We start from the raw sequence: 15349 nt of genomic DNA on the forward strand, positions 1-15349 counted from the left end.
TATCTCGCAATCTTTTCGGTCCAAAGATCATTACTGCCGACTTTTTGGAGTTTAACTTCAATTTATGAGCTGATGAAATATCAAGGATGGCCTGTAGATCACGATTAATGAAGTTTTGAACGGATTCAATGTCAGGGAACTGAAAAGAGAAGTATTGTTGTGATCATCTGCGTAATAATGAATGTTGCATTTTTCTCCCGACTGATGGAAGTCACAAATATATAAGATGAACCAAGGACCAAAGATGGATCCTTGAGGAACTTTATTTCCAGATAGGCAAGCCTAATATAAACATAATTAATGTACTTTGTCTAAACATGATACATAATACTTTAATGTGACAATCAAATAATAAACTGTATTATTATTTTTTTAAGTATTTATTTTTCGAACTTCTTAACAGACAGTTTCTGATGAGCGATGAGATGAGCGATGATACCACGTGTTTATTAAGAGATTTGTACAACTTGTCAAATCTAGGAAGATACTTGAGAAATCTTTCTCTCTCTCTCTTTTCTCTCACTCACCCTCACTGTCTTCTATCGAACGCAGATCTAGTGGGCGGGGCCATAACGGAATTCTTAAAACTCTTCCCTAAATTTGACAAGCTGTATGTATAAAATTTATTATGTAAGTTAGTTACATCGTACGCAAAAAACCTTCTGAACTAATTTTCGAAAAAAAAAATGTCTCACGAGACATTTCAAGAACTTTTCTAAATTGATATATACTCAATAAATAAACTAAGTCGAAATAATCCAAAATAACCACTATTTTGACAGACAAAAAGTAAAGTGCTCTCAGAGAACCTGAACGGCAATCTCAAAATGGCAGCTGTAATAAATTTACATTTTTAGCACTTTTTGATGCAATATTTATTATATAAGGATTTTAATGAAAACATATAATGATAATCATAATACAAATGTCCTCTTAATTAATCAAACTCATCAATTACTTCACGAAAAACTTGAAAGGACGATCTCATCTTCAATAAATTCATCGCATTATTTATTCAAATGTAGCAGAATATTAATGTGCGATCTATATTGGTAAGTTCTATAACGAGTTGAAATTGTCCTTCGTTCAATAAAAGATATAAAAGTCCAGATTCTCAGGACTGAGCATCACTTCTTACAAGTGCTTCACTAGAAGAACACATACACATGATGAAGACATATTTGGTAAGTGACAATCAATGAATCCAATCAATTAATGCTTTTGAAATTCAGTATCATATGAAATAATACTATAAAATGCATAAATTGAGATCTGTGGGAAATATTAAAAAAATATCTATTATGAAACTGAAGTACTAATTAGGTATTCTTGTCTATTATAAAAAATACAAAATGGTCACACTCAATATCTTAGATCTTAAGTCAGACCACTTTGCACATATTTTAATGGGAAGGATATATTTTTGACAGAACATAGTTGAAAATAGGAAGTCGAAAAAAAAATAAATGAATATCAATCAAATTGGTGAAAATTCATTCGTTTTGTACTTGTAACAAAAAATGAGCAATACCCCATATTTTCAGAGAGTACTCTTGAACAGATATTCACGTGTGTACGAAAATGTAGGACGTTCTATTTGAAAAAATCCAGAAAATGATGTTCTCAAGTTTTGATTCAGCCAATATAAGGTTTCGAAAAAATCATTTTGAGTTAAGCTTTCACTCGGTACCTTATGAATTGAAGAATAGTTCAATGAACCCTTTTATATTGATATTAAAATATACGAAACATTTTTTGATTACTACACGTAACACTTCTATTATAATCCTGATGTGTCCTAAACAGTATCTACTGTATAGTTCGAAACAAAACAACCACAGCAAAAAAAACACATTAACACACCAATTTGACCACTTGTTTGAAAACTCATCCACAGAATGAAATTTCTTACCCATCAGATACTCACGTAATGATTCCTTCAATTTTTCTCTATTCGTATATAATAAAAACAGGTTGATGAATTTGTTATGAAACTTGTGTGTATAACATGTTCATTTGAAAGTCTGAAGTGAAACTATTGAAGTTTTCGGGTACATTACGTCTTTACTCTTCATATTATTTATAATATCGAATATTGAATGGACAATAGAGTTGAGATTCACATTTTTTAGAAAAGTTGTGAAAATCGATTTACTTTCATTTATATTCAGACCTTTATACAATATTGATGAAACTTGGCCAAATTCTCGCCCAGGTGGGTACAATCTTGAGATTCGAGGGCCTTCTAGATGTTAGACCAACGAAGAATATATAGATAGAATTAGGACTATATCATTACGAGATTAAAAAAAAATTTTTTTTATGGGTCTCAGAGTATATACAATCTTTTTCAATCAACATAAAACTTGTAGAGAAGGAACCTATTGGAAAATGAATTGAATTAAATGGAAATATTTAAAATGGAAACGATTTCTACAAAAATTAAATATTTTTTATAGTTATTATAATACTTCGACTAAATGAATCATTTTTATATTATTTCTCGAATTAAAACTATCAAACATTGTTGAAAACAAACATTATCGAGTTCGAGGAATGTTTGAAAAAGGAGATTTTAATGAATGGTTCTCAGAAGAATATATCAAGAACTTCATATGTTTAATAATCTACGAAATGAGGATAAAAAAGTTGAAAACCTATTTTTAATTCCAAATCCAAATAAATCATTATCCTTAACCTAATTTTATTTCTATATCTTAATATCATTACCCTAATATTACATAGTTATATGTAACAATTATGCTGATTTAAGGAAAATTGGGTAAACAATGTATTATCTTCAAAAGTTCCTTTAAACGAAAAGTTGAATAGTAAAAACTGGTTTATTTTGTAGATAGGTTCACTTTCTCCAATCAACGTTTTTATAATAGCATAAGTATTACATAGAACTGTATAATAGTAGATAACTATATTGCATTTGTCTAAGAATATCCGCTTCAGATAGTTAATTAGTAATTATTTAAATAGTGGAGATGCACATTTCAATATCTCAATATCATCTTATTTCTTTTAAAACTTTCTTTTTCGTTACTGATAATTTCCGTTTATCGGAAAATGTTGAAATTCGTTATTAACTACACCTATATAATAGAATATCATTGTTTCAGTGTATTACTCTTCTGGTTATTGGCGTAGCTGCGTCTTCTTCCAATAAAAAAGAAGAAAAAACCAAGAGGAGTTTACTTTCAGGAATAACTTCGTATCCCTCTCTGAACGTTTATAACTCTTTGGGATCTGCTAGTTTCTCATCCGATGCTGGATTAGACTCTATCGCACATGGAAGCGGATTGGGTCTCTCATCCGGTAGTGGTTTGGGTTACACCACTTACGGAAGTGGACTAGGATACGGCAGTTACGGAAGCGGACTAAGATACGGCAGTTACGGAAGCGGATTAGGATATAGTTCTTATGCAGGTGGATTAGGTTATTCTTCTGGAAATAGCTTAGCACTCAGTGCTTTAGGAAACGGATTGGGATATTCTTCAGGAAGTGGATTAGGTTACAGCACTTATGGAAGTGGATTAGGATACGCATCTGGAAGCGGACTAGGATATGGTTATGGTCAAGCGGGCATCCCAATTGTTGGAGCTGCTGTTAGCCAAGAAGTTGCCAAGCACACGGTGCACAATGTTGTCAACAGAATCCCAGTAGCATATCCACAGCCATACCCAGTTCCAGTCACTAAGACAGTACCGGTACCTCAACCTTATCCCGTAAGAGTTGACAGGCCAGTACCAGTCCAGGTGCGTGTAAATGTTCCAGTTCCAGTTGAAAAACCTTATCCAGTGGCAGTTCCACATGCAGTCCCATATCAAGTGAAAGTTAGTGTACCATATCCAGTCGAAAAACCTTATCCAGTTACCGTCACCAGAACGGTTCCAGTTCGTGTAGAAAAACCAGTATACGTGAAAGTACCTGAACCTGTTCAAGTTCCAGTTGCCAAACCCTACCCCGTTCCTGTACAGAAACCTGTTCCTGTGAGCGTTCCCGAACCAGTTGTTGTTAAAGTACCAGAAGTCATCAATATCCAACATGCTGTCCATACAGCCAAAGTTGTTACTCCAGTTGTGAGTCATCGAGTACATCATGTCAGTACCCCAATTGTATCCGGAATCGGAAGTGCTAGTTTAAGCTCAGGTGTTTTGGCCACAAGCGGTTTGAGTTCCGGTGTTTTGGCTTCCAGTGGTGGCTCAGCAGTACTGGATGCCAGCAGTCTGACTTCTGGTGACTACTCAGGGTTCAGCTCAGGAGTTTTAGGCTCAAGCAGATTCAGTTCAGATATTGTCAATGCTGATTTGAACAGCGCCAGCGGTTTGGTAGTTTCCGATGCAGGTTCTTGGAGTTCAGGTGGATTAGGCTCAGGTTCTTGGAGTTCTGGTGGATTAGGTTCAGGTTCTTGGAGTTCAGGTGGATTAGGCTCAGGTTCCTGGAGTTCAAGCGGATTGGAAAGTCATAATATCATTGCCAGAGGTACCTCTAAGAAAGCAGCAAATAAACAGTAACTGTGACTAACGCGTTACGTGCTCGCAATGTCATTTTCACAGACATGTATATTTTCTTTTTCTTGTAATATAGTTTTACCATATGGACTTAATTTTATTTTTGCAAAGAAATAACAAATAATGAACATCGACAAAACTGAAATGCAAAAATGTGCAGCAAACATACTATGAAGTAATTTGGGGGGTCCAAATTCCGAAATAGAACTCATTTTCATGTTATAATTTATTGAACAATATTTATTGACAAAATTCCGTTAATAGAAATAGAAAAATAAAAAAAATCACCTTCAGAAGTGCTGCTTTGTTCCCTCCTGTTCACAAAAGAGGACATATGCCTCCTCACTCACAAGCGATTTTGGTGAAATTGGGGACACGTGTGAATCGTTGTATTCATGCCATGTGCCACTATGAGGATGTCTGCAATATACTGTGTAATGCCCGTTGTAAGTAGTCCCAATATGATTCGAAAGTGCATACAGATTATAACGACACGGAGCCACATGGTCTGCTGCATAATCGCTAATATCTAATCCTTCTAAAGGAAAGTCAATGCCAATAATCAATTTGCATCTGAATCTTTACGTTGGAGAGAATATTTTTAAATTAGTTTCTAAAATACGGGGAAACTAATGGATTGATAGGGACTTTGTGCATTTTCTTCTTGCACCTCGAACACGTTGGACTTTCATCTCCATCCAGAGTTTTATCTCTTGTGAAGGAATCCAAGCATTGTGATAAACTCAATTGGCCAGTTCATTGTGATATGGATAGAGATACAAATCCCAAATAGGATCGATGGTTACTGATGAGTGTCCACAGTGTGTGCACTTCACAGTGCATTTTAAATTGATCAACGAAATTCTCTAAAATCTTAGAGTTGTTCATGTCAAATATCTCAGCCAGGACTCTTGCGCTTTTCCGCTGTCGCTCAATTTTTCGTCAATCTCCGTTAAGATCGGTTTAGGTTTCTCCGTAATTCACTCAAGGTCCTCTTGAAAACCTTTTAAAAGATATCGAAGGAATTCCTGGACGTCTTGATGGGCAGATCCCATGAATCGAGGGGCAAATTTTTGAAACTGACTTTCAAAGTAGGCAATGTTTATTACGCTATCAAACGAATCTTCTGACCGCAATTCCTTGGTAACTTCTGCGATCGCTTTGATTAAAGCATCTTTCATACTAGAAATACTAGTATTGATATCTTAAAAGTATGTATCATTTTTTAAATATTCCAACAACCATCTCGTGTTTGATAAACATTGTTCATGGAAACACCTGTTCGTGAAACAGGTGTTTCCAATATTTTTTCAACCCATTAAACCCAAGAGTTCTGACTGAAGAATGTATCACTGAATGTATCTGATGATGTAACTGTTGATACCACGTTCGCCACTACTGTCTTCTTCTGATTAATCAAGGATTCAATGATTCACCCCTTCACTTCTTTTATATATCTTTGAATATCGCGAAAAATAGACAAAAGTATGTTTTTTTAGTGTATCCTCAGATTCACCCCTTCATTGGATCGGTGGGATACGGAATTTGAAGCTAAACTGCTTAAAACTGAATTGGATATGGCAGACGTTTTGAATATGGTAGAAGAAGATAATTCTAGAACTTGTTCATATTTCTCTGTATGATGGGAACTTATGGGGAGTATCACAAGAAATATGAAAGGTTTTATGAGAAATCAATCTCGATACACCGTAAAGTATTGGACAAATTTCTGGATTAACCCCCCTCCCCCCCCCCCAGATAATAATAAGAGGTTATAAAGATTTGTCACAGAAATAAGCAGTTTATTTCTAGAATACCAGCACTATAACTAAGAAGGTCTTGTATGTGATTTGGGCGAAAGCCATCTAGTCTTCCAGCTGATTCAGTGCAGAACGTTTTCAATGTTGCAAGTATAAGTTGTTCAGGAACTTCAAACGTTAAATTGCTTGTTTGATCAAGTGAATTGAGATGAATTTGATATCGAGTCGGCTTGAGGATGTTTAAGAATGAGCTTCGATAAAATATCATTGTTATAATCAGCGAGAGTATCATTAGAACTAAGAATCCTAATAGCAGATGAAATATCGACCACTTCAACCTTATTCAAAATGATTTCTGAGATATTTCCTTTGGATCGCTGACAGAATAACAGATGATTCGTTATTTCTCGTTTTGATGTTCTTCTTTATCAATATCGTTGGAAATATTTTTTTTCTTCTCTTTCGAATACTGTATATGGAGAATCCGGAATGTGAAAGTAAGTAGATTTTCCCAACTGGGAAAGGAGTTCTGCATTACATATTCATCGACGACTTCAGATAAGACGGATGCTTTGCAAATTCTAGCTGATTTGGGGATACTTCTCACAATATTAGTGGAATTCTTCAAAGCAGTTAATATTTTGAACAATGATAATGTACCTTGTCCTGTTTTATTCGGGTCATTGCTGGAATTTTCAATTAACGAATTCTTCGACATCAAAATGCTATGATCTGAATTTGTCATTGACGTTTTGTGAATTTTTCCATTATGAATTTTGAGGCCGTTTTTGGATCTGAATGATTCATGGCAAGTTGTACAAACATTGTCCATGTCGTAAAATTGTTTCAGTTTATCATCACAAGCGGAATCCATTCAAACTAGTGAAAACAGGTCTATTTAGAATTGAAAACTTGGACTGGGGACATAGGAAATTATTTCACGTCGAGTAATTCTATTTATGTTTACTTCTGTACGGTGGTTCGAGTTAGTCATACCATAACATGAAAACACAAAACATGTATTTCTCCATTAGAAACGAAAAGAAAAATTTCAAACATGATCGAAACAGTTAAAATTACATTCTACTGTTATGAAATTATATCAAGCCGATAACATATTAATTAAACTTAACCACACAGCAGTTTTCTCGGTAGCACATTTAGGTGACTATATGGATGAAGCAAAGCCAGGTCTATCTATTATTTGGATAGGTAACTCATCAAATCACTACATCATTTCTTTCATCTACACAGAAAAAGCATTATGAAATTGTATAACCTGCATAAGTGGCTGATTTCAGTTTTTCTAATCACAATTGTTTGCTTTGCCTAGTTGAATGGTTGTGTAATTGACTATAATGATATATTGGAAAGATGCGTGACCAGATGAACAAAGATAGTATACAGATATGTTCTTTTACAGGCAGGAGGTTAGGGTAATTATAGCAAAATAACATTCATAATTAACTAATTAATAAAGATTTAATAACGCTAAGAATGGATTCACGCACCAGTCTGAAGTCGTATGTCACAAGTTTTGAATCTAAAGAATGTATTTGCGAAGAATAAAAACTCTAAGTCGTCTCCACAATTTATTATCTCTCTCAGATGTTAGAACGGCAAAACTACCAATCAGTACATGTTTCGAAACTATATAGGTTCATCATCAGCTAATTATTTAAAATTCTTCAATAAAAGAAGAACAACATAACAATAGTTAATACAATCAAGTATGAAATACTTACACGGAGAAAAAAATATTTCATTTTATAATGGAGAAAAGAAAATTGTCACATGTTATCAATGAACAAATGATCACAATGACATGTTAATAAAACTGAAAAAAAAATTTTTTCAAAGGTAGAAAAACGACTGGATTGGAGCCTTTATACCCACTCATTAACATCAAAATCATCAAAAGGTACATGAAAACTACTTATAATAAAAGATATCTGAACTGAATTGAATGAGAAGAATCAACTGTCGTCAAAAGTATATAAAGAGATAAAAATCGAGATGACATGGAACACCGACAAGAGATTTTCAAACACAGAACACAACAGGAGAAGGACCACCGCATACATTTCGGCTCGTGTTCTGCATGAACGGATCCCATACCATCTGTTCATGCCATCTTGTTACTAAAATAAGGGTTTATGGAAGATCCAGGGAGGAAAAATTCAGTTAAAATCAAGAGAATTGAAAAACTTTTGGAAAAACTAAGAATTTATATTGTTCATTACAACTTGTGCACACAGATATCATAATATTATATATACAGGTTGGGCCAGTGAAAACGAAACAAGCAAAATTCATCGTAAAATTCAAAAAAATTCGCTCTGACCCGTCTATTTTTATGTCGAAAGAAAAATTCATTGCGACTATTGACAATAAGTGTGAAAAACTAACCTTCAAATGGGATTAGGGATCAAGCGATATATCATTTGAAAGGTCATCGATTTCTCTTTTCAATGCTTGCCACTTATTTAAATTTGATGAAGTGGTTTTCGAGATGAAAGCGTTATTGAAAAATCTGACAATAAACGAATGTAAAGCGCCGCTTAACTTCGAATACTAATTTTCCAGTATGCTAGCCCGATTTCAATTCGAGAATTACCTTACTGGCCTATTTAATATTTAATATTTTCTACTCTGATATTCGACACTGGAAAATTAACACGTAGAATTTCATTTACATCCATTTAGTTTGATTTGAAAGGGTTATATTTTTAGGAGTGATTAATTTTTGGGAAAGAAAGTTTTTGGCTTTCTACTACTCCATCTGATACAAAAAAATGGATGAGAGAATCTTCCAAAGAAAGGAAGAAAGTAATCAATTTGAAAATAAGTAACTCTATACATGGATGTGTAGATCATGCAAAGAAGTAACTTTCAGACACAAACTGAAAGAAAGTCCTCCTGAAACAGCTACTTTCATATAAACATTGAATTACACGAAAGAAAAAAAATTCTTTCGAAACAAATACTTCTATATGAACACTGAATTATACAGAAGATACACTTTTCTCTATTCGGTTTGTATATCGAACATTTGTTGAGGAATAAGAATCAGATATCATTCACATGAGTTCTACTTTAAATGAATGGTAATAAATTGTACTCACATGGAACACTGTCACCCTAACTGGTATACACCATGTTTTGCCTTAAGACACTTGCCCTAAGGCTCTTCAGTACCAAATTGGATAACATTATAGAAAATACACACATTTCATTCATGAATTACGATTTTGAATGTCACGGAATAAGCTTGATCTGCTTATGCCATCGATGACATCGTAATGTCATTCATTCACCTATTTGATTTAATCCCAGCCATGAGGAATCTTATTTGATTTGAAAGGATTACTTCCTTCCTTTCTTTGGAAGATTCTCTCATCCATTTTTTTGTATCAGATGGAGTAGTAGAAAGCCAAAAACTTTCTTTCCCAAATACATTTAGTATCTCACACATTTTTACTGTAACTATTTCGGTCTATTAATTTGCACAAAATTATTTATTGCACTGCAGAAGTATTTTCGATAATTGAACTTTCAACCATTAAAAAAATGGTAGTTGCGTTAATACAACAGCATAGTTTTTCAATTACCAAAATCCGGATGGGTATCTTAAGCGAAAATACGTGATTGAACTCGTAACCAAATTAACAGAGATAAAATCTGTGGCTAGTCGAAGAAGGAACCCTCCAAATGAAATAATGAAACAGAAAGCTATGTAACTTGTGTTACACAGCACATTCTAACCAAACAACGGTTTGAAATTTGGCTTCCCGCCTTCCGAGAAAGTTCTTGAGGATATCGTTGCTAGTGTTGAAAGTTCGATTCAATATATGCCCGATTTCTCGAAGGGACTAGTTCGAGAAAAGGCCGTGAATCAAATCTCCAAGAACAAGATGACAGATAAACGGAAGAATTCAATAAACAACGATTAAAACCATAATAAACTTATCAAACGATTGAAAGACAAGGACGTTTTTTATTTGAAAGCCGACAAAGGTAACAAAGTAGTAATTTTGGATAAATCGGACTACTACGAAAGGGTCAATACTCTCATTACTAACGTACCGTATGCGAAATTGTCCAGGAACCCGTTACCACAGATGATTTCCGAAGTGAAAGACGTCCTCAAGAAATACGACAACATCCTTACCCCACAACTGAAACGGAAGTTACAAGTTTCCAACCCAACGGTGTCGAAACTATATTGCCTCCCAAAAATCCACAAACCGGGAAAAATCAATGCGCCCCATCGTGTCAGCTATTGGAGCTCCTACCTACCAAATAGCAAAGTGGTTCACTAAGGAATTTGAAACCTTGTCTATTGCGGAACCAAGTTTTAGTATGAAAAATTCTTTAGAGTTCATACAACATACAAAAAACATGGTTCTGCAAGAAGGTGAGATTTTGGTTTCTTTTGATGTTAGTTCCTTATTTCCTAGCGCCCCAATTCCACAGACCTTACAATACCTCAGGGAATTACTAGAGAAAAATAATTTCAATAATAACGAAATCGATGAATTCGTTTCTCTTACTAATTTGTGTATGAAACAAAATCGGTTCCAGGTAGAAGATGTAATTTACGTCTCCAAGGATAATAAAAAATTCTCTGTTAGATCAACTAAAGATTTAACTAAGTTATGATCGAGTTTGTACCACTTTTTTCACTTTCATTACCTTTTTTTTTCAAATAAACCAGGCTCAACAAGTTCACTATAATTTACCACCTAGGCGACATATATTTCCATTTGTATCTATTTTTTTTTCTTTTTCATCTTTACTGAATTTTGTGAATGTATTGATAAGTTATAGCTAAATATTAAATCACTTTATTGACTGCTAACAGTTTCTTGACTTGATAAAAACAGGTATAAATCACCGTAACTTTACTTTACTTTACTTTTTCACGTTCGCCCAATGAACGGAATGAAAATAGCTCATCTGAATATCCGATCTATATTTACAGGATTTCAGGAATTCAGGGAGATTGTTATTGATAACGATATCGATGTCATGTTATTGTCTGAGACATGGTTGGGCTCAGATCATGAATCTGATAAGTTAAAAATTCCTGGATATACTTTTTTTCGTAAGGATAGAGCCGGCAGGGGTGGAGGAGTTGGAGCATATGTCAAAGGGTCGGTGAGTTGTGAAATTCTGAGAATTGATATGATTATGAAGAGTTCTGTTGAATTTTTCTTATTGAAAACCAAAATGAAGGGTAAACAGTGTATTATTGGCGTTTTTTATAGGCCGCCTAATGCTATGATAGGTGATGTAATAGATGTCATGGACAATATATTGTCTATGACGGTGCACACTATGGACTGGATGGCTTGTTTAGGAGATTTCAATGTAAATTGCTTCAATTTAGATAATAACTTAATACATTGCTTCGAATCATTTGGTTTCTCACAAATAATGAATGTTGCAACTAGATCCACAAATACATCAAGTACATTACTAGATTTTATATTCGTATCAGAAACTGACATGTAAATACATTCGGGACCTTACATGTACATGGGATCTCGGATCATGAAATGACGTGAATATTTCAATTAATCATAGAGAACAACAGTTCATCACTTATAGATGTTTTTGTGATTTCAGTATTTCTAATCTCCTTGATGAACTTTATGAACTTCCTTGGCACAATATCATAAACATGACAGATCTTGATAAAAAAATCGAACTTTTCAATGACTTCATTCTCTCCGCTTTCAATAAAAATGCTCCTGTTGTTTCAAGAAGAGTTACCAAAAAATCAGCACCCTGGCTCACTGAAAACCTTAGAATGTTAAAAAAAGAAAGAGATAGGGCACTGCATAAGTTCAAAAGAACTAATAGTGAAATAGATTTCGAAAGGTACAAGGAGCTAAGAAACTATACTCTTTCTGTAACTAGATGTGAGAAAAAAACTTACCTGAATCAAGTGTTCCAAATGAAAGATTCTAAAACCTCTTGGAAAACTCTGAAAAACCTAAGTGTATGCTCAGGCCGTAAAAACTCTTCCTGAATATTTAGCTAACCCTAATGATTTGAACAATTATTTTTCTACCTTTCTGCAGAACGTACCCAATATATGTGATAATACAATTGATTTTTATAACAACTCAGTTCATGATCCCTCAATCAAATTTTCATTTAAACTGATAACCGTCGAAGAAGTTAACACATTTTTACATAGTATCCGTACTAATGCTTTTGGAGTTGATAATATAAATGCAAAAGTGTTGAAGTATTGTAGCCCTTTTATCGATCGATACATTGCCCACATAATTAATTGCTGCATTGAAAAATGTTACTTTTCAGTGCTATGGAAAACCTCTGTTGGTATACCGATCCCAAAAACCGGGTAGAAATAGTGAAATATCTCTAGCAACCGTAACTACTGATATATTAACTGCATGTGATCAAGGCTTATCTAGCACTTTGATACTGCTTGATTTTTCCAAAGCATTTGATACTATTAATCACGAGCTGTTTTGTGCTAAATTAAGATTTTATGGCTTTGATGAATCTTCAGTATTTCTTATATGGAATTACTTTTTAAGGCGTTCTCAAAAAATATCGAATAATGGATCATATTCATCTACGCTTGACATACTTTCGGGAGTCCCCCAAGGGTCTATATTGGGACCTCTTCTTTTCATTATATACACAGTTGATATTCTAAAGAATATTCATAATTGTAAAGTGCAGGCTTTTGCTGATGATACACAGGTATATATCAGTTTTCTTACCGAAAATCTAGATATCACTGAAGATATTATAAACAATGAATTGAATAAAATAAAAGAAATATCCAATGAGCACAACTTAAAGATCAATCCTGACAAATCTAAAGTACTATATTTTGGAAACAGATATAATAAAATTCTTTTAAAAAATAATATGACACTGAAAATTGATAATAATATACTCAAAGCTAGTGATTCCGCTAGGAATCTTTGTTTAGTTATGGATACAGACTTACATTTCTCTCAACATATAAGTAATCTCGTCAGTAAAGCGTTTTTATCCCTCAAACTGATCTATAGTAATCGACACGTTTTAAGTATTAAAATGAAAAGAACCTTGTGTGAGTGTCTAGTTTTGAGTCATTTCAACTATTGCGATTTCATTTATGGTCCCTGTTTAACTAAAGATGATAGTAATCGGATACAAAAAGTGCAGAATAGTTGTTGCAGACTAATTTATGGAGTTGCACTCAAAGAGTGCAACTGGCTGAACATGGAGAATAGACTGCAACTCCACTTGGGTTTATTCACACATGGACTCCTAAACAAGTCCAACCCACCAGCTCTATTGCATACATTCATTCCACGTTCTAGAATACATTCAAAAAATGTCAGAAACAGATCTGCCCTGACCATGCCCCAGCACAAAACTGCGATATTTCAACGATCTTTTATTTTTAACTCCATTCGAATGTACAATCTTCTTCCTAACCAATTGAAGTTATATAACATAAATAAATTCAAATATAAATTGAAGAAATATTTATTACTCACACAATGATGTAATATAGCAAATTCTGATAATTTACATTTTACCTTTTAATTGACTGCAATTATTCAGGCTAGTAAGTTTTCAATAATGTATATGTGATGGTGATTAACCTGTATAACTTATTTATGTTTACTGCGCCACTCAATTATTTTTGTAATCCACTAAGTACAGCCTTTACTAAAATGATCGTTTACCTAACTTGTGAACTTTCTTTTTCAAATCGGGGTTCAAACCCCTGTTGGTTGAGTAGAATAGCTCTGAGCTAGACTTCGCCAACACTTTCATTTCATTTGTATATCATATGTCACTTAATACAATAAAGACGTTTATTATTATTATTATGAACAACAGGAAGGAACGGCCATGGGAAACCCCTTGTCCCCCTACCTGACAGACCTGTTCATGAGCAGATTCGAAATGGAAACCAAAAAAAAGTCGAAGTATTTTCCTAGGATTTGGCTAAGGTATGTGGATATTTTCGCGATATTCGATACTAAAAAATCGAATTATGAGGACTTTGTTTTCATTTTAAATAATAGATGCCCATCAATAAAATTCATGTATGAGTTAGAAAATAAGGGACAACTACCTTTTCTTGACGTTTTGGTAATGAGGAGCCAATATGGAGAGTTAAAATACGATATATTTAGAAATGAAACAAGCACGTACAGGTATATTCCTGACAGTTCGCAACACTGTGGTTCACAAAAGAAAGACGTACAATACAGAAAATATCAGCCACTAACGGTTTCTCGAGGGGTATTGTAGATGATATAATAAGAAAGAAGAAGTTTAGGTAAAGAATAAACGAAATCTCGACTTTCAGAAAGGACAAAAACCAAGATGAATACATCTCAGTTCCATACCACCAATATAAGAAGAACTTTGGAAAGATTTTCAAGGAACTAGGTATGATGGTGGTTTTTAAAACAAGTCATACTGTCAGAAGCCAAATTGTCAAACATATTAGTTTCCACTGTATGGGTCGATATAGTAAAAGTTCATTTACCTAAATAAAGTTATGATATTCGGCAATTAGCGATAATGCAATAATGCTGATTGGCAATATTAGAAAACGACCTAAAATCGGGAACAAGAATGTGTGGGCATTGATCATTGGTTTGCCACCTTCTGAAGATAACACATCCATCACCCCTGAAAATGTACCTTCGGTAAGTGTATTATTTTTTTATTTGTATTAGTGGCTGTTGAACCATATTTTTTATAAAGCGTAACATTGTTGAGGGTTATGTTGTAACTTTACTTTAATAAACCTCAACATTTTTCATCTATGATTATTATTTTTATATAAATCCTACCATCTGAGTTAATCCCCTACTCGCGAGCCATTTGGGCCGCGACAATACACTACAGAGCCTTTTGGGAAGTACAAAAGACAAAGTCGAGAATACGGAAACGTCTGGAATTTACGAAATTGAATGTAAGGACTGCGATGCAAAATAGTATGGACAGACAAAAAGATCTATTAAAGTAAGATATAAGGAACACATAGCACACTTAAAATATGGAAGAGCA

General features: G+C 33.9%; 2 protein-coding genes across 10 annotated transcripts in view; one reads left to right on the plus strand and one right to left on the minus strand.

Moving 5' to 3' along the window:
- Positions 1–15349, minus strand: part of scrib (scribble planar cell polarity protein) — a 313705-nt gene that overhangs the window by 117955 nt on the left and 180401 nt on the right. The gene's annotated exons all lie outside the window — the stretch shown is intronic.
- LOC111509345 (uncharacterized) lies at positions 1033–4610 on the plus strand. Its single transcript, XM_023165181.2, has 2 exons — positions 1033–1184; positions 3129–4610. The coding sequence occupies exons 1-2, from the start codon at positions 1167–1169 to the stop codon at positions 4521–4523; spliced, it is 1413 nt and encodes a 470-aa protein (XP_023020949.2). The 5' UTR covers positions 1033–1166; the 3' UTR covers positions 4524–4610.

The sequence above is a fragment of the Leptinotarsa decemlineata genome, unplaced genomic scaffold (genome assembly GCF_025532065.1).
Source record: "Leptinotarsa decemlineata unplaced genomic scaffold, Ldec_3_MD MMD2_tig00002159_RagTag_RagTag, whole genome shotgun sequence".
NCBI classification, from domain to species: domain Eukaryota; kingdom Metazoa; phylum Arthropoda; class Insecta; order Coleoptera; family Chrysomelidae; genus Leptinotarsa; species Leptinotarsa decemlineata.